This window comes from Eretmochelys imbricata, chromosome 4 (assembly GCF_965152235.1).
Source record: "Eretmochelys imbricata isolate rEreImb1 chromosome 4, rEreImb1.hap1, whole genome shotgun sequence".
Taxonomy (NCBI): domain Eukaryota; kingdom Metazoa; phylum Chordata; order Testudines; family Cheloniidae; genus Eretmochelys; species Eretmochelys imbricata.
In genome coordinates this window covers 119743977-119770511 of record NC_135575.1, presented here as the reverse complement: position 1 = coordinate 119770511, position 26535 = coordinate 119743977, and the positions used below count along the sequence as shown (strand labels likewise).

The following is a 26535-nucleotide window of genomic DNA, read 5'->3' as shown; positions in this document are numbered from 1 at the left end:
TTCCTTACCGTACAAATTGTCTAGAGGAACAAACTGATCATTTTAAGCTGACCAAACAAACATGGGTCAAAAATGGCTTTGCATGTTCCCACGCATTGTGTACCTAAGGTCTGTTTGAGCCCATGAAATTTTTAACAGTCACAGCTCTTGGCTGAACAGATCCTCACCTCCCAGTTCATGTGCTGATTTACTACCGGACAAGATAAAATAGTCATACAGTGATTCTTTTGGAGAAGTGTGTGTGTGTCTGTGGATTTCAGCAAGAATTCATAGACTTAATTCAAAGAGCTCATGTAAATCCAGTTAACTAATAGCAGTTCCTTTCTAGCATCTCAACGACTGACTGACACCTACTTGTGACAATGAAGTGCTCCTCTTCCTTCTCGGGCTTATTTAGACTTGCCTGTTTATATATATATATATATATATATATATATATAGTTAAAGTCACTGTAATGTTTGGATGTGGAATCCTTACAATACCTTTTGAGGTATGAAAAGCCTGATTTTCCAGAGTGCTCAGCACCCAGCAGATCCCATTGTGAACAATGACAAAATGACACATTTTCAACCATTTTTTTTGCCTTTTTTGTCCAGCTTAGTTTCTAGCACCACTGAATAAGCTAATTAATTTTCTACACATTTCACTTGCATATTTTAAAATGAGTTCTGCACCCCGAATCTGAGTTTGTGGTGCACATGCAAGATCTAAAGTAATTTGATCATATCAAGCAGAGAATAAACAAACAAGGTGTCAGCTAGTGTCTTTCACACACAATGCCTTTTCCTCTGCTGACACTATCCTGAGGTCTGAATCGCAGGAGAGAAAGTTCACAGGAGGTCCAGATTATGCATAAAGCAAACCCTATCTGCGGTTTAGGTTTATTTATAGGTTCCCTTTTCTCTCTGTAAGTGTCAGGGCCATAAAGTGGGCTGTAGGATCTAGTGGCCAGAGCCAGGAGAAGAGTCAAGGCTGTGGCCACCCAAAGGGTCAACACCAGCATCAACAATGATGGTAAGGGTGAGGAGACAGGAACAAGGCAAGTTAGCAGGAACCAGGCAAGGACTTGCTCTCAGAGGTCTAGGTAGCCACAAGCCTAGCAACTAGGTGCTCAGACAAGGGATCAGGAAGAGGAAGCTTTATACTCAGTGGTGTCCAATCAGCAGTCTGTTGTTAATCATCTGCTCCCATACATAAAGTACATAAAAGGTTGTTATAAACTAAAGAAAAAGGTAATAAATAGTTCTCCTTATCATCTGAGGACAGGACAAGAAGTAATGGGCTTAAATTGCAGCAATGGAGATTCAGAGTAGACATTAGGGAAAAGTTCCTGTCAGGGTAGTTAAGCACTGGAACAAATTATCTAGGAAGGTTGTGGAATCTCATCACTGGAAGTTTTTAAGAACAGGTTAGACAAACACCTGTCAAGGATGGTCTAGATAATATTTAGCCCTGCCTCTGTGCAGGGGATTGAACTAGATGACCTGTTGAGGTCCTTTCCAGACCTAAACTCCTATGATTCTTTGGTGGAGGACCCCTCCTCCCCCCACGCCAACAGACACTAAAAGACCTCTATGACCTAGCCCATTACAGATTCATTGATATAGCTGTTTGTGTCCCCAGATGCAAGGGTTAATTTTCTAGGTCAGTTTACTATCCTCCTTTCTATAATGTTTTCTGTTGTTTAATTATTAGTATGAGTATGGCATATCCACATCTTAAGATACCCTCAAAATATATTTAGCTCAAATATAAGTTCTGCTGGAGTCTGTAGCAATCACTATGTTGCTGTTTTTTATGGATGCCTCTAGATTAGAGCACTTTATAAATAAAATGCATTCTTATTTTTTTCAAACACCACTTTCTTTTTCAGGTTATATAGTTTAGAGACTTGTTCCAGCATTTGAGAAATTTTCTTTCTGTAATTTTGAAGCCTATTGAAAATAAAAATTACATTTAAAATTACCTTCTTGACTGATTCCTCCAACATTTAATACTAAACAAGGAAAATGTCTAAGAGAAATACAGGACTTGACACTGCCAGCAGATGACTAGAAAGAAGCCCACATGATGGTGAAACAACAACAGTATAGCCCCTTCTGACATAATGCTTTCAAAACAGGAAAACCATATATATATATAGGGTGAAATTTCATGTCCCTCTCCCCCCCATCATGGGCCTTGCAGGAACAAAATCCATTTTTATATGGAAAGTGGCAAGAGTATTGTGTACATGCACATGGGAGTGCTGAGTAAAAGCACCCAGAGTAAAGTAACACTCTACCCTAATAATAAATAGTTCCCCCCCCCCACCACATCAAAACACCCACAGTCCTCAAACCATCACCAAAAGCCTGGAAAACAAGACGAGATTTGTTGTGTGCCCTAAAAGTTAACTAATCTGGGTTCTGCCAGAGTCAGTGGGAGGATAGGGTAAGGGGAGCAAATTCCAGGGAAAACACCTTTCCATCAGTCCAGTCCTCTGATCTTCAGTCAGACAAGATGAAGACATAAAGTAGGGTGGTGTTATCACAAAGGCACTGTGACATCTACCTCTTCACTAGTCTTCCTAATGACCTCATACACATGTTCAGCAGAGTGGAGTGAACCCTGCTATATAAGCAACTAGCCTGAAGCCTCTGGCAAAGCTTTTAATTGAATCTTTAACTAGGTCTGAGAGTATCTGAGTGCAGTTTTACTTCTCTCTTCCTTTAATTGGAGAAGTGTATTTCATTATATTCCCTTGTAACTAATCGGAAGGGTGTTCTTTTAACCCCGACCATAGACTTGGAGTTTCTATTCTGAATTAGTTTTCGCTGTTATCTGAATTAGTTACATCTGGTATAATGGTTTTTCCCCCCCTTAATGTGCCTTTGTAAATTGAAGAATCTTTTTCTAAGAGTAGCTCCAAATGCCAATGAGAGTTGGTGTTTTAGCTAGGGAAATTGTTTTACTTGTAGTAGTGGAGGATTATGGTTTTTTCCCCTTTAAAAATGTTTTGACCTTTGATGGACAGGAATTTTTTTTATCCTTCTATGGGAAGACCATATTCAGACAATGTTAGCATTAGAATGATTTTGCATCTTGATGTCTATGATATTGCTTTCTTTTCGGCTCTGATCAGAAAAAAACCCAGGTACATTGTATGTATGCAATGCCTGCTAGACATAGACAAACCAAACCAAAATACAATAGGGTGATGCGTTTTTAATGGCAGACACATCAGTGTTTCCACATAGGATGGAAATTGTGAACAGGAGTCCCTCTTGTTTCACAGCCACCATCACCTTCTCTGAAATCAACTACTATTATGGAGGCGGTTCAGTTGTCTGAGAAACAGTACCAAACAATTAGCTTCTACATCTGCCTCTCAAATTACTTTTAAATAACTTTTTGTTGCAGCAGAAGGTTTGGAAACTTGTCTCAACTCTCTTGAAAACAAGACAGATAAGGTGCCCTCAAAAAGATCTTAATTAGGGAGGAACCTCCCCCCCACCAAAAAACTGCCAAATATATATTAAAGTTAAAGAGAAGTAAAAAACTGTGGAAAATAAAAAAGTACTAGGGGTGAAATTTTCAAACTTAGGTGCATGAAATTTTTAGGCACCTAAAGTGCTTTGGTGCAAAATGTTGACCTCGATTCTGTCAATACATTCATGAGTAACTTGGACTTCCATGGGACTATTCACATCTGCAAAGTTATTCATATGCATAAGTATTTGCAAGACCCCAGCCTTAGTTAGTGTCTTAATAGGGACCATGGGGCAGATCTTTAGCTGATGTAATTTGTCACTGTTCCATCGAAGTCATAAGTGGACTTCAGTGGAGCTATGACATTTTCCACCAACTCAGGATCTGTAACTTGCTCTTAAACAGGACAGCTGAAAACTATACTAATGTTTGTAATGTTCATGTATTAAGTTTTTCAGCTGTATCTGCGGGAGAGGAATTGCACAACTCTGTTCATATTTGTAAACTCAAGTAGTGATTTCAGTTCTCCTTGTTATATACTCAGATAATTTCAAATCCCTAATAAGGGATCTCTAACTACGTCCCTCATGAAATCCAGTCTGCAAGTTATCAACCTAATTTTTCACCATTTATTGACTACGGGAAATTAATAAATCAGATACGGGGGGAAAAGATACTGCTACATTCCAAATTCAAAGGATTAATATATTTCTATGTGTATCAGCAGGCTCAGAGAAAGAGACTATTGTTTCCTACAGCTGAGATTATACATTTTATTCATCAAAATTACATCTCAGTTAACAAGAAAATAATTACGATTTAACAATTAAATTAAGCTAAATATTGTTATCTGCCCAATTGATAAATACTGATATCTATGAGGATGATTCGAAAGATAATTTATGTAAGATTTTGATATCTCATTTTGTGATTTCTGACTTTAGGCTGCAGTAACAATAATCATTATGTTAGAATAAGAAAGGACAATTGGATTTAGAGGTGTCCTGTATGGTATGTTACTTGTCCTATTTGAATCCCAAAACGTTTAGATTCTTTTTAACCTCAAAAACTCTGTATTTCATCTTTTTTTCCACATTATGACTGGAAGTGGCTACTTGCAATCAGTGTGTTGTTTTAGCAACTGTGATTAAATAGACGTATGTATTTTGGATTTATCAATAAAAGGTAAAAAAAAAAAGCCAAATATTTCCATTTGCTTTGCTTTGCTTTTGTATTAGCATGTACCTGTGAAGATAATCACATCTGTGGTAATGCATGTTCTTAAGGTCAGATAGCATGCATCTGACCCCTTCAAATTTATTATAAGTTTTTCTACTGGTTCAAATTCCACCCTCATGTAAGCCAAAGGACTTGTGTTGCTCACACTAGGGCTGAATTTGGCTCAGTGACTTAAAAGTAAGCACTGGTTTAAGAGAACATTATGTGCAGCACTGAAAATATAAGGAATGGAGGTAATCTTTAGGTTTTGAGTAGTTGAGCTGAACTTCTTGTCAAAAGAATCCACTCCTAGTATGAAGGACTGGTGCAAGGCAAACCCTGCACAGAGACTGCATGAGGTTGGTGGGGACCAGCTGAATGGCTGGAAGGGGTGCCTGTACTCTCCTTGTGTCTCACACACATGGCTTCTGTGCTGGCCCTGAAGAGTCTGCTTTTGGGATTGAGCCAGCACTGCGGCTCCCCTACTACAAGCTGAATTCACCTAAGAGCTGAAATCACTGAGTGTTGTGTTAAGTAGTGGGGGAGCCTGAAGATATATTGTGGAGCAGTTTGCGGGATGGCTGGAGTGCCTTGTGGACAGGCTGGTGAAGCAGTTCGACGCGGAGCAGTTCGTGGATGGCAGGAGCTGCTTGCGGGCCGTGGAGCGGAGCGGAGCTGAGCGAAGGAGTTCGTGGGGCGGCTGGCGGAGCGGAGCGCTGCTATGGGGCGGTCAGGTTCAGATCATGTAAGGTGCCTCTTACTCCCGTCCCATCTCCGCCCAGGTTGGGAGGTAAAGCTCCGCAGATAAACTTTCGAACTCTGGGGCTGCCCTGACCAGGGACAGAGACTTTTGGGTCATTGGACTTTTGGGACTTTGGGTGATTTGGGGTTGCTGGACTCAAGAACCAAACGGAAAGGGGCATGCCCCAATTTGCTTGGGGTGGGTTTTTTTTTGCTCATGGATTGTGTTATGAATCCTGTTGGTGGTGTTTCCCCAACGTAATGCCACATTGTTTCTCTCTGCTATTAAAAGGCTTTTGCTACACTCAGACTATGTGCTTGCGAGAGGGGAAGTATTGCCTCTTGGAGGCGCCCAGCGGGGGTGGTATATATTTGTCCCAGGTCACTGGGTGGGGGCTCGAGCTGGTTTGCATTGTGTTATTGGAATGGATCCCCTAGATATTGAACCCGGCCCTTGTTGCTGCCAACTCTGACGGGCAGAAGGGTTACATTACATTTATCCACATTAAATTTCATTTGCCATTTTGTTGCCCAATCACTTAGTTCTGTGAGATCTTTTTGAAGTTCTTCACAGTCTGCTTTGGTCTTAACTATTTTGAGCAGTTTAGCATCATCTGCAAACTTTGCCACTTCACTGTTTACTCCTTTCTCCAGATCATTTATGAATAAATTGAATAGGATTGGTCCTGGGACTGACCATTGGGGAACACCACTAGTTACCCCTCTCAATTCTGAAAATTTATCATTTATTCCTACCCTTTGATCCCTGTCCTTTAACCAGTTCTCAATCCATGAAAGGATCTTCCCTCTTATCCCATGACAACTTAATTTACGTAGGAGCCTTTGGTGAGGGACTTTGTCAAAGGCTTTCTGGAAATCTAAGTACACTATGTCCACTGGATCCCCCTTGTCCACATGCTTGTTGACCCCTTCAAAGAACTCTAATAGATTAGTAAGACATGATCTCCCTTTACAGAAATCATGCTGACTTTTTCGCAACAATTTATGTTCTTCTATGTGTCTGACAATTTTATTCTTTACTATTGTTTCAACTAATTTGCCTGGTACTGACGTTAGACTTACCAGTCTGTAATTGCCAGGATCATCTCTAGAGCCCTTTTTAAATATTGGAATTACATTAGCTATCTTCCAGTCATTGGGTACAGAAGCTGATTTAAAGGACAGGTTACAAACCATAGTTAATAGTTTCGCAATTTCACATTTGAGTTCTTTCAGAACTCTTGGGTGAATGCCATCTGGTCCCAGTGGCTTGTTACTGTTAAGTTTCTCAATTAATTCCAAAACCTCCTCTAAGGACACTTCAATCTGTGACAATTCCTCAGATTTGTCACCTACAAAAGACGGCTCAGGTTTGGGAATCTCCCTAACATCCTCAGCCGTGAAGACTGAAGCAAAGAATTCATTTAGTTTCTCTGCGATGACTTTATAGTCTTTAAGTGCTCCTTTTGTATCTCGAGCATCTAGGGGCCCCACTGGTTGTTTAGCAGGCTTCCTGCTTCTGATGTACTTAAAAAACATTTTGTTATTACCTTTTGAATTTTTGGCAAGCTGTTCTTCAAACTCCTTTTTGGCTTTTCTTATTACATTTTTACATTTAATTTGGCAGTGTTTATGCTCCTTTCTATTTACCTCATTAGGATTTGACTTCCACGTTTTAAAAGATATCTTTTTATCTCTCACTGCTTCTTTTACATGGTTGTTAAATCACGGTGGCTCTTTTTTTGTTCTTTTACTGTGTTTTTTAATTTGGGTATACATTTAAGTTGAGTCTCTATTATGGTGTCTTTGAAAAGTGTCCATGCAGCTTGCAGGGATTTCACTCTCGTCTCTGTACCTTTTAATTTCTGTTTAACTAACCTCCTCATTTTTGCATAGTTCCCCTTTCTGAAATTAAATGTCACAGTGTTGGGCTGTTGAGGTGTTCTTCCCACCACAGGAATGTTAAATGTTATTATATTTTGGTCACTATTTCCAAGCGGTCCTGTTATAGTTACCTCTTGGACCAGATCCTGCACTCCACTCAGGACTAAATTGAGAGTTGCCTCTCCCCTTGTGGGTTCCTGTACCAGCTTCTCCAAGAAGCAGTCATTTAAAGTATCGAGAAATTTTGTCTCTGCATTTCGTCCTGAGGTGACATGTACCCAGTCAATATGGGGATAATTGAAATCCCCCACTATTATTGAGTTCTTTATTTTGATAGCCTCTCTAATCTCCCTTAGCATTTCATTGTCACTATCACTGTCCTAGTCAGGTGGTCGATAATAGATCCCTACTGTTATATTCTTATTAGAGCATGGAATTACTATCCATAGAGATTCTATGGAACACGTGGATTCATTTAAGATTTTTATTTCAATCTCTATCAATAGACTCTCCTCTAAGAGAAGTCTCTGTCCGCCTCTGCAGCCATCGGCTTTCCCCCATCTCTTAGTTTAAAAACTGCTCTGCAACCTTTTTAATGTTAAGTGCCAGCAGTCTGGATCCACTCTGGTTTTGGTGGAGCCCATCCTTCCTGTATAGGCTCCCCCATCCCAAAAGTTTCCCCAGTTCCCAATAAATATAAACCCTCCTCTCTATACCATCATCTCATCCACGCATTGAGACTCTGAAGCTCTGTCTGCCTACCTGGCCCTGCATGTAGAACTGGAAACATTTCTGAGAATGCCACCATAGAGGCCCTGGATTTCAGTCTCCTTCCTAGCAGTCTAAATTTGGCCTCCAGGACGTCTCTCCTACCCTTCCCTATGTCATTGGTACCTACATGTACCATGACCACCGGCTTCTCCCCAGCACTACACATAAGTGTATCTAGATGCCTCAAGAGATCCGCAACCTTCGCACCAGGCAGGCAAGTCACCATATGGTGCTCCTAGTCATCACAAGCCCAGCTATCTATGTTTCTAATGATCGAATCTCCCATTACTAACACCTGCCTTTTCCTAATGACTGGAGTTCCCTCCCCCAGAGAGGTAACCTCAGTGCAAGAGGATACCCCAACATCATCTGGAAGGAGGGTCCCAACTATGGGAAGGTTTCCCTCTGTTCCCATTGACTGCTCTCCTTCTCCGGGCCTTTCATCCTCCTTAACAGCACAGGGGCTGTCTGACCGGAGGTGGGACAAACCTACAGTGTCCCAGAAAGCCTCATCAACATACCTTTCTGCCTCCCTTAGCTCCTCCAGTTCCGCCACCCTGGCCTCCAAAGCCCGTACACAGTCTGAGGGCCAGGAGCTCCTTGCACTGAATGCACACATCTGCCATCTGCCCACAGGACAGGTAATCATACATGCTACACTGAGTGTAATAAACAGGATAGCCCCCACTCTGCTGCTGGACTTCTGCTTGCATGCTCTCCTACAGCTACCCAGGTTAATGATAGGGTTTTTGTTTAAATCAAGGAGTTTTGATTATAGTTTAGTTTAACAGTTTTAAAGAATGGCAAGTGTACCTCGCCCCCTTTCCACTCCCCTTCCCAACTCCCTCTCGAAACTCCCTGTTAGCAGTCCCTGGTTGCTTGCTCACTGCTTTATAAAACCCTGGCCTTCTTGATAGCCCTGCCCCCTGACTATGGCTTAGCCAATGAACAGAGGCTTCTAGATTTCAAACCTTGTTTAGAAGCTCACAGCTTCCAACTGCCGGCCACAGCACACGGTCCTTCAAACAAACAGATAGACAGACAGACAAACACAAGCTCAGCACACAGCAAGTAACCCCCAAACACAAACACACACTACAGACAGCCACTTACCTCAAGGGTTCCATATTTGCTCCTCCTTCACCTGGAGAACTCCCTCTCGAAACTCCCTGTTAGCGGCCCCTGTTTGCAAAGCTCCCTGGTTGCTTGCTCACTGCTTTATAAAGCCCTGGCCTTCTTGATAGCCCTTCCATTCCTGATCCTACATATGGTGAACAGTTTGAGCAAGAACCAGCCAAGCACCTGAGAGGGAGAATGCTCAGTGCCACCTCACAGCCACTCCAACCATTGTCCAATAACCTAATGGAAATTTTGCTCTCTGTTACGGCAGAGTGAACAAGAGCAGAATGTAATTTAGAATGTGCATCAGGAGGAAAACACTGAAACTTCCTTGGAGAAATAAATGCAAATGTCTATTAGTAAACAGTTAAAATGACAGCAATAATTGGATAAGGGATTTGCAAATTTAGTTTAACTAGACTATTGACTCACATTAGGAACAAAGCCTGGTGTCACAGCTTTCTCCAAGACAGCGTCCCAGTTGATATCAGCTAAGTACGGAGAGCTCTGAATGTCTGCAAGACTTGAAAGGCGGCACTCAGGGTCCTTAGTGAGGAGCTGTGATCAAAAAAATGCATTTTCTAAGACACTGTATGCCATAAAGATTTCAAGAAGAGTAAATGCATCTTACTAATGTGGATAATAGCATTTTTAATTAGGGAAAGCTTGGAGAACCATCTCATACTTCTTAGAAGTTCCAGTATTTAAAAAAAATTAACTTATGTCATGATCTGAATACATTTCCCAGACCTGCAGAGGAGCTCTGTGTACCTCGAAAGCTTGTCTCTCTCACCAAAAGAAATTGTTCCAATGTCAGATATTATCTCACCCAGCTTGTCTCTCTAATATCCTCAGACCAACATGGCTACAACAACACCGCATATAATATTAAGGTAATGTAATTACCATCTGAGGGCTATAGAACATGAAGTGAGTTATTAGCACTAGTCCATGTACTAGTGGACAAGAGTCCAAGTGATGAAAAATACCTTCCCATCATAATTTGGCACTACTTGCCATCTTACATGTATTCTTTCAGTTCATTATAATATGTTTTTGCAGTGAGCTCCCTGACAACAGTGAAAACTGACCATCTCAATGTTCCATATAACAAAAACCAGACTGCTCAAATATAAATCTGTAATTTATCTCCCAGTGTTCCAGTGGTACATTTAAAAACACTTCCTGCTTCGGGTTGCCGGGTGCCCAGTTTTCAAACAGAATACCTGGTCAAAAAGGGACCCTGATGGCTTCGGTCACCACCGCTGACTGGTCCATTAAAAGTCCAGTTGGTGAGGCTGGCAGGCTCCCTACCTGGCTCCACGCGGCTCCCCAGAAGCAGTGACATGTCCCTCAGTTCCTAGGCAGAGGAACAGTCAGGGAGGCTCGATGTACTGCCCCGCCTCAAGTGCCGGCTACACAGTTCCCAGGGGCCGGTAACCGCAGCCAAAGGAAGCTGCGAAGACAGCATGCAGAGCCACATGGCCATGCCTGTGCCTAGGAGCTGAGGAACATGTCACCACTTCTGGGGAGCTGACCGAGGTACGCATCATCAGGAGCCCGCACCCCCGCCTGCCTCCCAACCCCCTGGCCCAGCTTGGAACCCTCTCCCACACTACAAACCTCTCGGCCCCAGCCCGGAGCCCACACCTCCAGCCACAGCCCATACCCCCTCCCACACTCCGAACACCTCGGCCCTGCCCCCCATCCTGGAGCACCCTCCTGTACCCCAAACCCCTCTGACCCAGGCCCACCCCAGAGCCCGCACCCCCAGCTGGAGCCCTCACCCCATCCTGTACCCCAACCCTCTGCCTCAGCCCAGTGAAATTGAGCAAGTGAGCGAGGGTTGGGGAGAGAGAGCGACAGAGGGAGTGGGGATGGAGTGAGCAAGGGCGGGGCCTCAGGGAAGGGGTGGGGCAGGACAAGGGTGTTCAGTTTTGTCTGAAAGTTGGCAACCCTATTCTTGCTCAAAGATATACCTTGCAGTGTAACTGGAAGAGGAAGAAATACGGGCTCAGGTGGACTGACAGAGGAAAGCTAGTTCCAGCGTCATGGGGCTTCATGGAGAATGTCCAGCCTGTGGCTTCCGGTTACATAGTGAGGAGGCTCCATCCTGAGAACCTTTGCTGCTGCAATTATGGGAGCATGGCACAAGGAGAGAGGCAGTTCCTAGGTTTCTAGGTAACTTTGCTGGCAATCTCAGCAGAGATGCAAAGAACTGAATGGGAATGCAGAATGTGGTGCCCCCAAACTATGGCTGAGGCAAGAACAGGGCAACACAGGAGGTGCCACCGCTGGACCTGTGGAAAACAGACGTCCTTGGTCTGTAGGTCTGTTTCAGGAACACTAAAATTCCTTATAAAAATGTAATTTAAAAGATAAATTGAACTGTTCTTTCAGACTGGTATGAGAACAATAATAAATCAACTTCATAAGAGACAATGCCGCATCTCTGCTGTTCAGAGAAGGCCAAAGAAAGGCACCTTTCCCTCTATCCATGAGATTTAAACAACCTGATACTTGTATGAGCTGTATCTTACCTGAAGGATATCCACTGGATTATTTGTGGGAGGAGGCAAGTGCAACTAGCTCTTGTACTGTCTTACCTTTTTCAGCAATGCTATCATACCCTTGCACCATGTGGATGAGTAATGAACTCTTTCTATCTTGAACATGTTGAGGATCTCATCAATTGGAGTGGCTGAATGAATTTCGTATGGCCTCTGTGGTAAAGTTAAAATAATATCAATGTAAAATCAATAAGGAAGGTTATAAACAGAGCATACAAAATCTTTGTTTTCCTGAACTCTGTATTGCTTACACTGGAAAACAGTGTTTCTCTAAACATACAAGACTTATAATATCTTAAAGGCTAACCCTTCTCATATGGATTGCGTGTGCATTTCTTTGGTACTAATCAACTGAAATACACAGTGGTTTTATATCTTTTTTAGATTTTATTTTGTAATATTTATGTTGGTAGGAAAGTTTTCAAGGTCAGTTGAAATTAGATTTATGAATATTTTTGTCTCTGGAGCCATCTGTCTGAGGTGTAGGTTATTTTATGAGCCACTGTTGCAATAATCAACACCCAGCCCCACAACACAAATTTGAAGATCCATGGGTCCTACACAGCCCTATCACAACATGTCATGTGCGTCATCAAGTGCACTAAATGCCCCAATAGCGACTATGTGGGTGAAACCAGACAATCACTACACTCTCAAAAGAACTCACACAGGAAAAATGATAAAAGACAAAACATCACATCACCTATGGATGAACACTTTTCACAAAGTGCTCATTCTATATCTGACCTATCAGTCCTCATCCCCAAAGGGAACCTGCACAACACTTTCAAAAGATGAGCCTGGGAGCTTAAATTCATAACTTTGCTTTAAACTAAAAATCAAGGACAGAAGAAAGTCACCGCATTTATGGCTTATTACAACAATCTGTAACCCACTAACAACCTCCCCAGCAGCTTCTCTCCTCCCTTCCTTTCCTCCCTATGATTGGAGGGGTGTCAACGGGCCACTACGCAGGGTGGTCCTTGAATGGTCCCTTGAAATATGTGTTAATTACTTATGCTAAACACTCTGTTCCACCCTGTATTTAGCAGTAACTCCCTGAGTTAGGGTGTGACTACACTGGCACCTTACAGCGCTTCAACTTTTTTGCTCAGGGGGTGTGAAAAACCCGAAGAAGAGCTCTGTGTAAGCTGGAAAGCTTGTCTCTTTCCCCAACAGAAGTTGGTCCAATAAAAGATATTACCTCACCCACCTTGTATCTCTAATATCCTGGGACCAACACAGCTACAACACCACTGCATACTGTTTCATCTATGACTGACTGATGCCCCATTCTCAGACAGTGAACAATACAAAGCACCAGCCTGAAGGTCTGTTCATAGTCAGGGGAGGAATTCCACTCCTGTGGTCCGGGGTGTGACACCATGGCTCATCTCTTGATATCCCTTTGCTATGGCAGTGCACACACTCTTGAACAAGAATGCTACTGCCCCTTTACCATGCATAGATGATCAGCGCCGCCTGGAAGCTCAAAATTACGTCCTTACAGAGCGAAAGCATCAGTGGGAAAGAGAGTCTAATACACTAAGTAAATTCACGAGTACATCGCTGCACCTGCCTCTTCGTCCACTTAATCACAGTTCTTGGACAAGTCTCAAGAGGCTACTCTCTGGCTTGACCAGAGTTGCTGCAACCATGCACTGGTTTTCTCCCCCTGGTGTGACGGTGGGGCACCGTCACAGACAATAGCTCATGTGATGGAAATGTGCCCAGTCCGACATCTGAAGAGTGGTCTACAACACATAGCCTGCCTTGATAGAGAGGCCACTCTCTGGTAATGGAACCTGGACACTGAGCTCTGATATCGGCATCTGAGAGAGAGAGACAGGAGTGGGCAGACTTATACCATGGCTACCATAATGCACAGGTTTTAATTTCCCGGGGGGTTAACTTCTTGCAATGATTTACAAGTTAGCTTCTCTTTTTAGACAGGTCTTTTATAATTAACTGGCTAGCTACCTAGCTGTGTCTGCTGTGTTGTGTGAATGGATGGACTACACTAAGAGATTATGTAATACACTGGAAGGGAGCAATGGACTGAGCAGTCTAGTACAAAGTCCAAATTGCTATGGTAGCTATTGTCCTGCTTCCAATAACGTGCTGTTTTGGCTGACTGGTATTGTGCAATACAGTGCAACAAGAAAGCTGTGAGGATTATGACCCTCCCCCCAGCACAAGATTAGTTCTATCTAACAAGGGTAGAGGCAAACAAGAACAAAAAGTCAGCACAAACAAAAACAATTAATTTTTTACATAACTTATCTTGATCTCCATCAGACCATTTTGTAGGTTACCCATATTCTATCACCAGTTCCAGAGTGAGAAATGAGCTAACTGGCAAACTATTTGGTCACACAACAGCAGATTTATGCCTCTCTCCTCCTCTCCTCTTTTTCCCATTGGTGGTTTTGTGGGATTCCTGCAGCTTCCTCTGAAGCATCTGGTGCTAGCCACTGCAAGAGACAGGACTAGAAAGAACATGGCTGTGATCCAGTATAGCCATTCCTTTGCTCCTATGGAAATGAGCCATATGTGCTCTTGCAGCTGAGCTGAGAGCTGTGGGAGCACAGAAGAGAATTGGGCTGGCTGCCTGCTGCCTGATCTTGCAGCCCTGTAAAGCCCTGCTTCCTCACAGGGGGCCACTAAAGAGGCAGGTGGGGGTTTTGAAGCTTGTGCTTTTAATGGGTAGTAACATATGTAGGGTTGAATACATTTACTCACCCCTCCTCCTCCTTCTTTTGTGCTTTGTGCTCCTCTGCTTGGCCTTGTCTAGACTAGTAAAAACGGTGTTTACAATTTAGAAAAACAAGCGCTTTTCCCCTACTCTAGACAAGGCCATGGACTAATCTGTCCCCACAATGACAGCCTGCTCCATAAGCAACAAACCCTGCTCAATAGGGCAGAAATGCCTGGCTGGGTCATCAGATGGATGGTGGTGTTTTTATTTTAACATGGTTTTGAAATTCAACCTCCATTCCAGCCTTGTTTTGTCTCTAGTCAGAGAAAATCATTCTGGGAAGATTGTGCTGAGCTTGGCAAATAGATACCTACATAATCTACATAATTATTAAAGTAATTGGCAACTCTTGGTGATCAGGGCTGGGACTCCAGGTCTATATCCTCTGTTGTGCACTCCATCACAATGTTCTCTTCCTGAGAACCCCCTCTGCCAACAGACAGCTGTTAAAACAGTACGGTGTTATTTCATTGGTTTTTATCCTAAGCAGAGCTGGTAGCAGTGCTTTTTATTAAGACTGCCTGACACTTCCCATTACGATACCCTGTGCATGACTTTGCCGACATGTAACCATTTGAGCTAAAAATTTACATGCCATCCTTTCTCTGCCTTCTCTAATTAGAATTTGAATTCTTTACGTCAGGGACTGTTTTATACTACATGTTTATACCATGCCTGGCATGATGGGGAGCTGATCTCTACTGGGGCCTCTTGGTGTTCCTGTAATAAAAATAGTAACTATGACTTCTCTAAAGAACATCTACTATGTATGGTGACCACCATGCAGCAAGGAGTTATAAAATATTCTTCCCCCCTCCCCGCCTCCAAAAAAGAAATGAAATATAAAATGAAAATGCTTAAGCTACAAGTAACTGCACGGATATCTTATTTAAAGTTCTATCTTCCACGGGGAATGGTAAATAAATATTTAACACTATCAGGTTTTATTCCCTTGGAAGCAAAGTGGAATGGAATTTTTCATTATCTTCTGTGAAACTCAACCATGCTTAGGAAGATTTTTCATCAAGCTCATTCACATAATTGATTAGATAAGTAATGAGTGGTCTGGCAGATAAGCCTCTCCTGTGGTTGGTCCAAACATCTTGGCATATTATATTAACTCTTCTAAGGTATTGCTCAAGAGAGCAAAAATATAATGGAACCCCATAATGCCTAACTTATATATTGAAAAGTTGTAATTGCTTCCAATTTGGTACACTCATGTATCTGGGACTCAGTCCTGCTGCCCTTACTTATGTGAGCAGTTCCGTGAGCAAAGCCTGCAGAAGTAGCCCTTAAAAATGTTTCATTTGAACACATCATGCAATTTACGTCCTTTTTTGGTGAACTGCCATGAAATAATTACTAGAGCTGGGTGAAAGCTTCATAACAAAATGTAAAACTGGGAAGTTACCCCCAGTTGGAGAGTGCATTAGAAACCCAAATCTCATGTCATGTTCACCCAAAGTTGGTTAGTCTCTAAGGTGCCACAAGTACTCCTTTTCTTTTTGCGAATACAGACTAACACAGCTGTTACTCTGAAACCTGTCAAAATGAGTCAGACACTCTGCAAACATTTCAACTATTGTCAGGCAATACTTTAAATAAAACCAAAACCAAACACTCTTACCCAACCCTGCAGCAATTCATATGCTGTAATTCCTAGTGACCACCAGTCTACTGGGTATGAATATCCTGGGCCTCCATCCATAAAGGCCTGGAACACTTCTGGAGCTAAAACAAATAAATCAAATCTAATGAAGTGCATTGTACTTTAAGGTTAAATGGTAGCTTGTTAATAACATTTGCATTTGAAAAAAAATGAATAAGTGTGCAGTTAGGTGAAAGTAATCACCCAATATGCATGCAGAGATACACAGAATTGTTTTCAGGGATGCACAAAAGAACATAAGAATGGCCATATTGAGTCAGACCAAAGGTCCATCCAGCCCATTATCCTGTTTACCAACAGTGGCCAATGCCAGGTGCCCCAGAGGGAGTGAACCTAACAGGTAATGATCAAGTGATCTGTCTCCTGCCATCCATCTCCACCCTCTGACAAACAGAGGCTAGGACACCATTCCTTACCCATGCTGTCTAATAACCACTAATGGGCTTAACCTCCATGAATTTATCCAGTTCTCTTTTAAACCCTGTTATAGTCCTAGCCTTCACAATCTCCTCAGGCAAGGAGTTCCACAGGTTGACTGCACGCTGTGTGAAGAAGAACTTCCTTTTATTTGTCTTAAACCTGCTGCCCATTAATTTCATTTGGTGGCCCCTAGTTCTTATATTATGGGAACAAGTAAATAACTTTTCCTTATTCATTTTCTCCACACCACTCATGATTTTATATACCTCCATCATAACCCCCCTTAATCTCCTCTTTTCCAAGCTGAAAAGTCCTAGCCTCTTTAATCTCTCCTCATATGGGACCCATTCCAAACCCCTAATCATTTTAGTTGCCCTTTTCTGAACCTTTTCTAAAGCCAGTATATCTTTTTTGAGTTGAGGGGACCATATCTGTACACAGTATTCAAAAGTGTATGCAGTATTCAAAAGTTCCTAGTTTAACTAGAAATAAGGGGTTTTGCATGCCCAACTGCACTGTTTGGTGTTCAAACATAAAAAGAGAGATGGTCAAGAGTGTACAACATTCAAGCTTTAGTCCTTCCTCAAACACTTCCTGAAAGTAGAGTTCTCTAAGTTCCTAGTCATTACCCTATACATAAGTATATTATATTATAACAACCCCCATTGGGAAGCTATATATTGTAACATGCCTAGCTCAGAATGCAGATATCCTACTGTACTCTGAGAGTAAGTAAGGCAAAATATTATCAGTTATTTTGAAAATACCTAATTGTGCATTGAAAACGTCATTAGATTTTAAAAAGAATCCAGGGAAAAGATATATTCATTGTTTATTAAATGTTTCTAGATACATAGAGGCAAGCACATTGCTGAAGTGGGGGAACTATATATGAAATATGTTTGCTATATAATGCCTGGAAAAATAAAATGAATAAATGATCTTCGTGAGCCAAGTTCAGCTCTAGTGTAAGCAGACTCAATTAAATTAAATTTAATTTTAACTTAAATTAATGGAGTAAATGCTTTCTTAACACCGGAATGAATTTGCCCTTATGAATACAGACAACTGGTAGAAACAACAATAACTTTAACCACAGTACTATGACCACCAGACTCATTTCACTTAGGTCATTCGACACCCATCACATAGAATCAACTTTTGGTCACTACTGACTTGAGATGGATTGGAATTGGTGACCAAAAGGTGAAAGGCTGTATAATTCTTTGCCAACTCCCTGAATCAGTCATTCCCTCAGTATTGAAATGGATATAAACCTCCTGCTTTAGAGTTTAAACCAATCTCTAAGAATTAAAGATTAAGATGAAAACTTCCTGGGGAACATCTGCTGCTGCACCTGCTTCTGCTGATGGCCACTGTCAGAGACCGGATATTGGAATAACTGGACCGTGACTCTGATCCAGTGTGGCAATTCATATGTTTCAACACACAGTTAAAGATCCTGAGAGGCTTTATCATCCATGTTGTTATCTTCCAGGCAAAACATTTATCAGGATTTTTCTAGGCCATCCATTTTATATTTCAAATTCTATCTGGATTGTTTGGGTTTGTGAATTAAAATAAATTAGAGTAAAACAAATTTGTAGGAGTTGAAATGTAACTAAATATTTTGGGAAACACAAAGTTCTCCAACTGATTTCAATTTCTGTGTTGAACAAACTGAAATGCAAAGAGTCACTTTGACTGTATTTCCACAGAGGGTTAATTTAGTGGTTATTTTATTTATTCAATCTAGAAAATAAAACAAGACATAATAAATCTTAAACTCATGTATCATACATCCAAAATTCTATATTAGGATGGAATTAAGTTAATTATTTTTTAAATTAAATATAAATCCAGATACTGATACAAAATCTGACCTGATTTGAGATAAATATACTATTTATGAAGTGATAAATGCCATAGAAATATCTTGCCCACAAAAGAAAGCCTTTGATCTTATCAAAATCAGATATATTATTAGTTAACTTTAGTAAGAAAAAAATCCTCTAAATAAGACACCTGTAGAATCTTTTGAAAACCACAGACAACTAAGGTATGAAATGAAAAGGCAGTCATGCTTTTCTAATTATTCCATAGTATAATGTCAGTAAACTCTGTGAGAACACCACATTCCTTGGGTATTTTCTAAACAATGGTAACGCCAAGCAGAACCATGATGCTAGATTGCAATTACCAGGTGAGTTCTTCCATAGCTGATACTGAGACTAATGCACTACATTACTGTCTCACCACTTACAATCGCACACTAATGTTAGTGTGGCAGTAAATGATCTATTCTCTAATCTAGTCACAACTAGTTCAGAACGGCAGCCAGGGGTTTGACTATCTCATTGAGGGAATCTGCCTTAACTAAATAAAAGGAGTTCCTTATGGAGAAGTATGTGACTTTTGGATCATTTCATGGGACATCCCGGAGACGTAGATTAAAACTCCCTTAAGTGATGAATTCAGAAAGTCCATAAACCTATTATTTACATCTTAAGCCGTACTTACATACAGAGCAGTTCTTTATGAAATATACAACTGGAATATAACAGCTTGTTTTTCTTACACACACACAAGTCATAATTGTCCCTCATTCATATTTTAGGACAGTTTAGCAATTATTGGGTTGAAAGTCAGTGAAGAAAGCTTGCTTGCTACATAGGCATATTACTCTGTTGTAAGGTGCAGCATGACCCTCACTATTTAATTCATAGCTCCACTGTTGCAATGTGGTGAGGGGGCCCTGGTTCATTTCTGTGAGGTAGTGTTGAAAGTGTGTCATTAATGTAATGTTTAGAGTTGTGTCTGAGGGTTGTAGCACTGCCAGACCGCTACAGCTGGGTTTTTCTAATTCAGTGCCTGGGTTATTTATTTATTTTATTTTATTTGTTGTGTCTGAGAGCTGCAGTGAACAATGTCACCTCATCCCCGAATTAGGCTAATCAGCAGGATGCGCTTCCAGTTTCAGCACTGAGCCAACTGTTTGTTTGGTTTTGAGGTCTATTTAAAGGTGCTCTGTTTTCCCACCTTAAGCTGGTGACAGTGTCCTCAGATCAGAAAATGAACATTTAGGCTCCTGTTTTCTAAAGCAGATAAGCAGCTTTTCTCTGCTTTAATGGTATTTATTTTCCTTCCAGAGCAACTCTCTGTAGTCCAACAGCTTGAGTGACAGTTTTAGGATTTAAGCACTTGCTCTACCAGATGAGAAGAGGCTGAATGAGTTAAGGTGTTGCATCAATTATGGCAAGTTACGTGGTATCTTATATGGCCCTACTGAAGTCAATGGAAGTTTTGCCATTAACTTCCATGGCACCAGGATTTCACCCTTGGGCCCTGATTCAGCAAAGCACTTAAGCATATGCTTAAAGTAATGTGTTTAAGTCTCCGAATGCAGTTAAAATTAAGCATGTGCCTAAGTGCGTTCCTGAAATTGGGATCTTAGGTCCATAGGATGCCATCAGATCTTTTTTGCAAAGCTCTGTGATTTGGCAATAGTGGTGCACTTCAGGGCCTGACAACAGCCTTCTTGCTGAATTTTGGACCCATAAGAGGATGCCTCCCTGAAAAGGAGTGGCAGATCCTACATATGAGCTTAGAAGAGCTTTGAATTGAGGTGTATGGAATAATGAAAAGAGACTACAGTAACTCCTCGCTTAAAGTCATCCAGGTTAAAGTTGTTTCGTTGCGGATCAGTTAGGGAGGATGCTCATTTAAAGTTGCACAATGCTCCCTTATAAGGTTGTTTGGCAGCCGCCTGCTTTGTCCAGTGCTTGCAGGAAGAGCAGCCCAGTGGAGCAAGCTGGTGGGGGCTTGGAACCAGGGTGGACCGGCAGCCCCTGTATCAGCTCCCCGTCCCCCTAAGCTCCCTGTGCAGCAGCCGCCCAGCAGGCTACCGATTGTGGCAGTTCAGCTGTCCCTCCCCCCACTGCCATGTGCTGCTCCTGCCCTCTGCCTTGGAACTGCTCCCAGGAGCCTCCTGCTTGCTGTGCAGGGGAGAGGGGATGAGGGGTGCTAGTGTCAGGGTGTCCCCCTCCCCCCTACTCCTGCCCCCTGCTTACCCCTTCTCCATATAGAGCAAGGTGGGGACAGGACAGGGCTCAGGACAGAGACAGCTTGCTGGCCTCAGCTGCTGTCTCAACCTCCTGATCTTTTTTAAAGGCAATGTACTTAGTCAGTGTACTTAAAGGGGCAATGTGCATCTCTATCTCTCTCCCACACACAGGATGTGTGTCTCTGTCTGCCATGCTGACTCCCCTCCCTCCATTCCTGCTGCCTTGTAGAGTGTGAGGCTACATTAACAAAGGTAACCCTTGGGGGTCAGTCGAATGCTAGTTCATCATTTAGCAGTAAGGCATTCCGCAGGAAACACTCCACCCTCTTTTCAGAGTAACAGCCGTGTTAGTCTGTATTCGCAAACTTCACTACCTCAACCAAGCTTCACAATCATCATTGCTGTGTACAGTATTAAATTGTTTGTTTAAAACTTATACTGTGTGTGTGTGTATATATATATAGTTTTTTGTCTGTCGAAAAAATTTCCCTGGAATCTAACCCCTGCCATTTACATTAATTCTTATGGGGAAATTGGAATTGCTTAACATAGTTTCGCTTAAAGTCACATTTTTCAGGAACATAACTACAACGTTAAGCGAGGAGTAACTCTATTCTGTGGAGGCCAAATTCTGAGTACAAACTGTTTGGGATAAAAGCAAGTAAAGAGTTTGCAGGGGAGCTTTAAAAATTGCCACTGACTTTACTCATTGTATTTATTGAAATATGTAAAACAATTATCCAGCGCTATTAAGAGGAAAGGTCAAATCCAGCTCTGATGCCAGGGCTGTGGAAATCCCCCAGTAACATAACCAGTGTGGTTCTACAGTGTGAATTGAAAGAGCCCAGGTAAGAGGGAAAATTCCACTTCTGCCTGGTCCCAGTGAAATCCACCCACCAATGCTCTTCAGCAAGATATTAAGTTAAAATCACTGGGCCTGATCTTACTAACATACATCATTGCATTGAAGTCAATGGGGTTTTGCGTGGTAGCAAGCATAACTCTTACTGTGAGGTTAAATGCTTCACTAGGTCCTTCTAGATGTCTGGTACCATGAGCTCTGGGGACTACAACCTCACAGAGGAGAGATGAAGTGCTGCTGCAGGCACTAGGCTCTACAGACTCCAGTTCTTGGTGAGTTCCCATAAACACACATTTCAAGCAAGTAACAGAGGACTATTTTACTAGGGCTGGAAAAAATAAAGGGTACAAATGGCCCTAGGCATAAGGACTTCAACAGTGATAATAAAGTTCAAACCAACAGTCCCTAACTCAACCCCTAAGAGCCATCCAGAAAAGGGTGAGGAAGCTAAGGGTCTCCCTGGAACCACGCCATACCACCCTCCTCCTTGCAGGTGGCTGCCTATTTCCTCCTGCTGTAGTTACTGCTGACACTGTACCTGCAACAGCATTTACACAGCCAGCTCCCAGGCTGGACCTCCAGTCCCTACCTCTCTCCTGAACTGGTCCCCTCTGACTTCAGGAGATGCTTCTTCTTTTTTTTTTTTTTTTGGCTGTACCTGTGATTATGAGCTTTCTGGGTACTGGACCTGGTAATATAGCGCGCTCCTCTGGTTAGATACTTTCCCACGTATTCAAGTGACAGGAAGGAGGCAACAGGTTCATTTAGTAGTATAAGAACAAGTGATCATTTGCTGACTATTTGATGAGGCACAACAGTCTTGTTAGTTTGTAGAAGCAGAAGCCACACAGAATTAAAACAAAAACCTGATTTTCAGAGGTTGTGAGTCTGCAGCTCCCATTGAATCCAAGGGATTTAATTTTTGTCACATTCTCAATCAGCATATTCTGCCTTCCGATCTCCATACCTTTACATCTACTTACTGTGCATTAGCCAGGATAGTAGTTTTACTCGTCCTTTTGACGGTTGAACTCAATTAAAACTGCAGGTGTTAAGGACTTCTGGAAATAAGACCCTAAACTGGGCACTCAAAGACACAGGCACCCAAAAAGGTGGACACTGTTGAAAATGAAGATCTCAGGGACCAGACAACTTTTGGCCTAGATAAAAAGGAATTTCACTGTGCACACCCCAGCGGTGTTATTGCTTATGGTCAAACCCTATTCCACACAATACTGAATGAAACTGAAAGCCTACAGTGGTCATAAATCAGAACAGGATAGAGAAGAGTCCATGTCCCATGTTACGACACCTGTGCCAACTTTAACAAGGTAAGTGAGATCAAAGATGATTTACTGGCAGGTTTAATAATAAACAAACTCACACTTTTAACTGCAAAGGCTCTCTGAGTTATAAATCTTAATTTCTTTCTCATCCACCTCTACGCTTTTTCTCTTAACATACTTTTAATCTCACTTTGTTTTATGCTCTTGTTTGCTTTCTTGAAAACTGACACAAAATGAACCTGTTTGGGTGTAAACAGAGTCTGTTTGAATGTATTCAAGGGTCTCCAATACATTTTCTTTTTAAATGAACTAATAAATAAAATAATATACCATCTCCTTTTCCAGAGTTCTATATGTTAAGATTTTTGTAAATCTTAAAATATCTTTTGGCATTCAAAGATCTACAATGCTGAATCATTGAAGATCTTCATAGATTCTAAGCCCAGACAGGATCATTGTGATAATCTAGTCTGACCTCCTGTATAACAAAGGCCATAGAACTTCCCCAACATAATTACTGTTTGAAGGAGAGCAAAGCTTTTAGAAAAATATCCAATCTTAGTTTTAAAATTTTCAGTGATGGAGAATCCACAACCACCACTGGTAAATTGTTCCAATGGTTAATTACCCTCCCATCTCTGCATCCAGATCTCTCAGTATAGCATTTTATGATCGATTATCCCATTGCATGTTTTGCTTTAGAGTGAAATCATATTTGGAGAACAGGTAATAACTATAATTAAGCATAAAAACTGTAAAGCATGTTTCCTTCAGGTTACTGCATTCATTCTGATGGGTCTGCCAAACATTGCTAGACATGGCTAACTTCAAATTACCTTAATCTAGCCACATCAGTGCTCCATGCTCACCATTATTCATTTTAATTGTGTACTTTGAGCTTCAAGTACATTTTGTGAAATAGATCATTTCTGACAAATTAATTCATAGATAGTCTTCTGCTCTGCAGTTGTCATAGCAGCCAAATGATCTATACTTTGGCAGAACAACAGTGATGCAGTTCATGGTTATAGGTATGTTGTAGAAAATGACAAAGCTGACTTGAATTTTTACTTAATCTACTGATAATTCTGCTCCCTACTTGTGACAAGTCCTCAGTATCCAACATTACCTTGCACAAGCAATAAAAGGAATATAAATATAATTGCAAACAGCATTGTACTCACTTTTCTATGATCACATAAAACTTTATTTAACCAGAAGCAGTTTTTGTAAAAGACACTACACATAGGCCAAAACATTGCCCATAGTTAAACTGAGGTTGCCTGAAGTTAGGCACCTGAAGAAAAGTTGAACTCAATGGCCAAAATGTAAGTGCTTAGCACTTTTGAAAATCAGATCATTTTTAATTAGGTGCTTAAATATGAGTTTAGGAGAGTCACTTTAGGCACCCAGGTTTGAAAATGTTGAACATGACAAATTAATCGACTTGAGGTTTGTTGCTTTCAAGAGTGACTGGCCCAAACAGAGAATAACTATTACTTTCCTTGATAGATTACCTTTCTGATCACACCAGTGGGTACTATCGGACAGCATTATGAAATCAGGGCCTTGACATGCCTCTGGGAGGAATCCCAGTTGTCAACAGGAAAGGAGATTTCTTTTTTGATGAACTGTTTTAGTTTCATTCGTTCAGTAAGAACCTAACTGAAGAGGCTCTGGTGTGCCTGTCCGGTGCTACTTTTGAAACTGACAGGTGTTGATTAGGGAAGCTTTGGGAGGCTTATAGCAGAGATTTTTCACACAGAGAAGCATTGTTGTGTTCTCTAATGGGGCAGGTTAGAACTGTACAAAATCAGTGAAGGGGGGGGGGGAGAAGATGCAGTGCAGACCTTTTCAAGTGACCTTTATTTTCTTCTAATGCATCTCCTGGTTTGCAATACGTGTAAGCAATAATGATAGCAGTGCAAGGCAAATCCTGAAGATTAATTACTGGTTGGTCAGAGTTGATGGCCTCAGATGCAGCTGAGTGCTACTAACCCAAGCTGGTCATTCATTCCTCTGAAATGTCCTGTACTGAGGTTATCATTGCTACTATAAATTGAAAATATATTTTTTAAAATCATAGTTATATGGCCTATTATTTAACAGGTGAGGGAGTCTGAATTTGTACGCACAAGGTTATTGCTAAAGAATTAATGCCGTGGTATATTAGACAACCAGACTGGTGGTGGTGTCGTCTCTCAACATTATCTCCAGCGGGTAAGCATCAGTGAAAAAGTGAGAAATCTGCATACCACTGTGTGCGATGGAAATCATTTAGGTTCATAGCATATAAAAACAGCAGCACACTCTGCTCATTCAATGGCACTCATATACCACAGCGATGGAGGCTGCATGAGAACCTAGACAGATAAGGTAATTCAAATAAATAACACATGGATTCCAGGATAAATACTTTCTGTGTCATATAAAAGTCTGCATCTAAATTGTAGGCATTAACCCTGCAAAAATGTACTTAACTTTATGCACTGGGAGTATTCCCATTGAGTGAGTAAAGTTAAGCACATGTGGAAGTCTTTGAAGGATCAGGGCCAAAGCTCGTAGGGGTAGGGAATGTGTCTTTTCTGTATGTTGGCAAGGACCATGCACTTGTGAGTATTTACCAATTAAATAGCAAAATACAAACAAACATGCATACTCTCTGGCATTGGGCCAAATGGTCTATGATTAATTTTAACATGCTAAAATAGGGGAGTTCATTGAATTATAATTTTATGATCTGTATCTGTAAACTGGAGGTTTAGATTGGATATTAGGAAAAACTTTTTCACTAAGAGGGTGGTGAAACACTGGAATGCGTTGCCTAGGGAGGTGGTGGAATCTCCTTCCTTGGAAGTTTTTAAGGTCAGGCTTGACAAAGCCCTGGCTGGGATGATTTAACTGGGAATTGGTCCTGCTTCGAGCAGGGGGTTGGACTAGATGACCTTCAGGGGTCCCTTCCAACCCTGATATTCTATGATTCTATGATTCTATGATAATCCTCAAAAAATGCCCTACTAGTGCATTAGACTAATCAATGGAGAAGAATGGAAGCCTAAATTGCAGCCATGGGAGACAGCAAATTACAATGTAACTTCCTCAGTTGCTATGGCGATGAGTGTTATAGAAATGCCTTTAAGTACATAAAATACAGAGTTGCGAGAGATAACTTATTAATTAGTCCAACAAAAGACATGCTTCTATGAATCAAAGTCTCTTCATCGGGCCATGATAAATAGCAAGATAATCTACATTGTGTAGTAGAAGATTGTTAATTCAGAGCCACAATCACAGTCTGATCAAAGAGAGATGGGGCCAGATTTTCAAAGGTATTTAGGTGCCCAAAGATGCACATAGGTTCCTAGTGGGATTTTCAAAACACCTACACAGGTTGGACACCTAATTTCCATTGATTTCAATGGGAGTTAGGTGCCTAAATACCTTTGTAAATCTGGCCCTTGGTGTAGAAAGTTGTGAAACAATCATAGGTGTGGATTGGAGCTTCCCAGCATAATTAATAGTTTTGTCAGGATTACAATGACACTATGTTCTATCAATCAAACCAAAAGCATAGGGTGAGGACAAAACAAATCAATATATTTGAAAGCACACGGCCTTCCTCCTCATTTTAACAAAACAGCATTAGAAGAACACATCTAATAGAGAGACTACTCCATTTCTAGCATGGCCATATTGGTG

The 26535-nt window shown here is 41.4% G+C and overlaps 1 protein-coding gene across 2 annotated transcripts in view; it reads right to left on the bottom strand.

The window, feature by feature from the left end:
- Positions 1–26535, bottom strand: part of STK32B (serine/threonine kinase 32B) — a 265486-nt gene that overhangs the window by 32278 nt on the left and 206673 nt on the right. For both annotated transcript variants that reach the window (XM_077814640.1, XM_077814641.1), the window contains 3 exons: positions 16164–16267; positions 11812–11928; positions 9638–9763 (listed from right to left, as the gene is read on the bottom strand). In XM_077814640.1, the coding sequence (XP_077670766.1) occupies positions 9638–9763; positions 11812–11928; positions 16164–16267 (347 nt within the window). The remainder of the gene's footprint in view (positions 1–9637; positions 9764–11811; positions 11929–16163; positions 16268–26535) is intronic.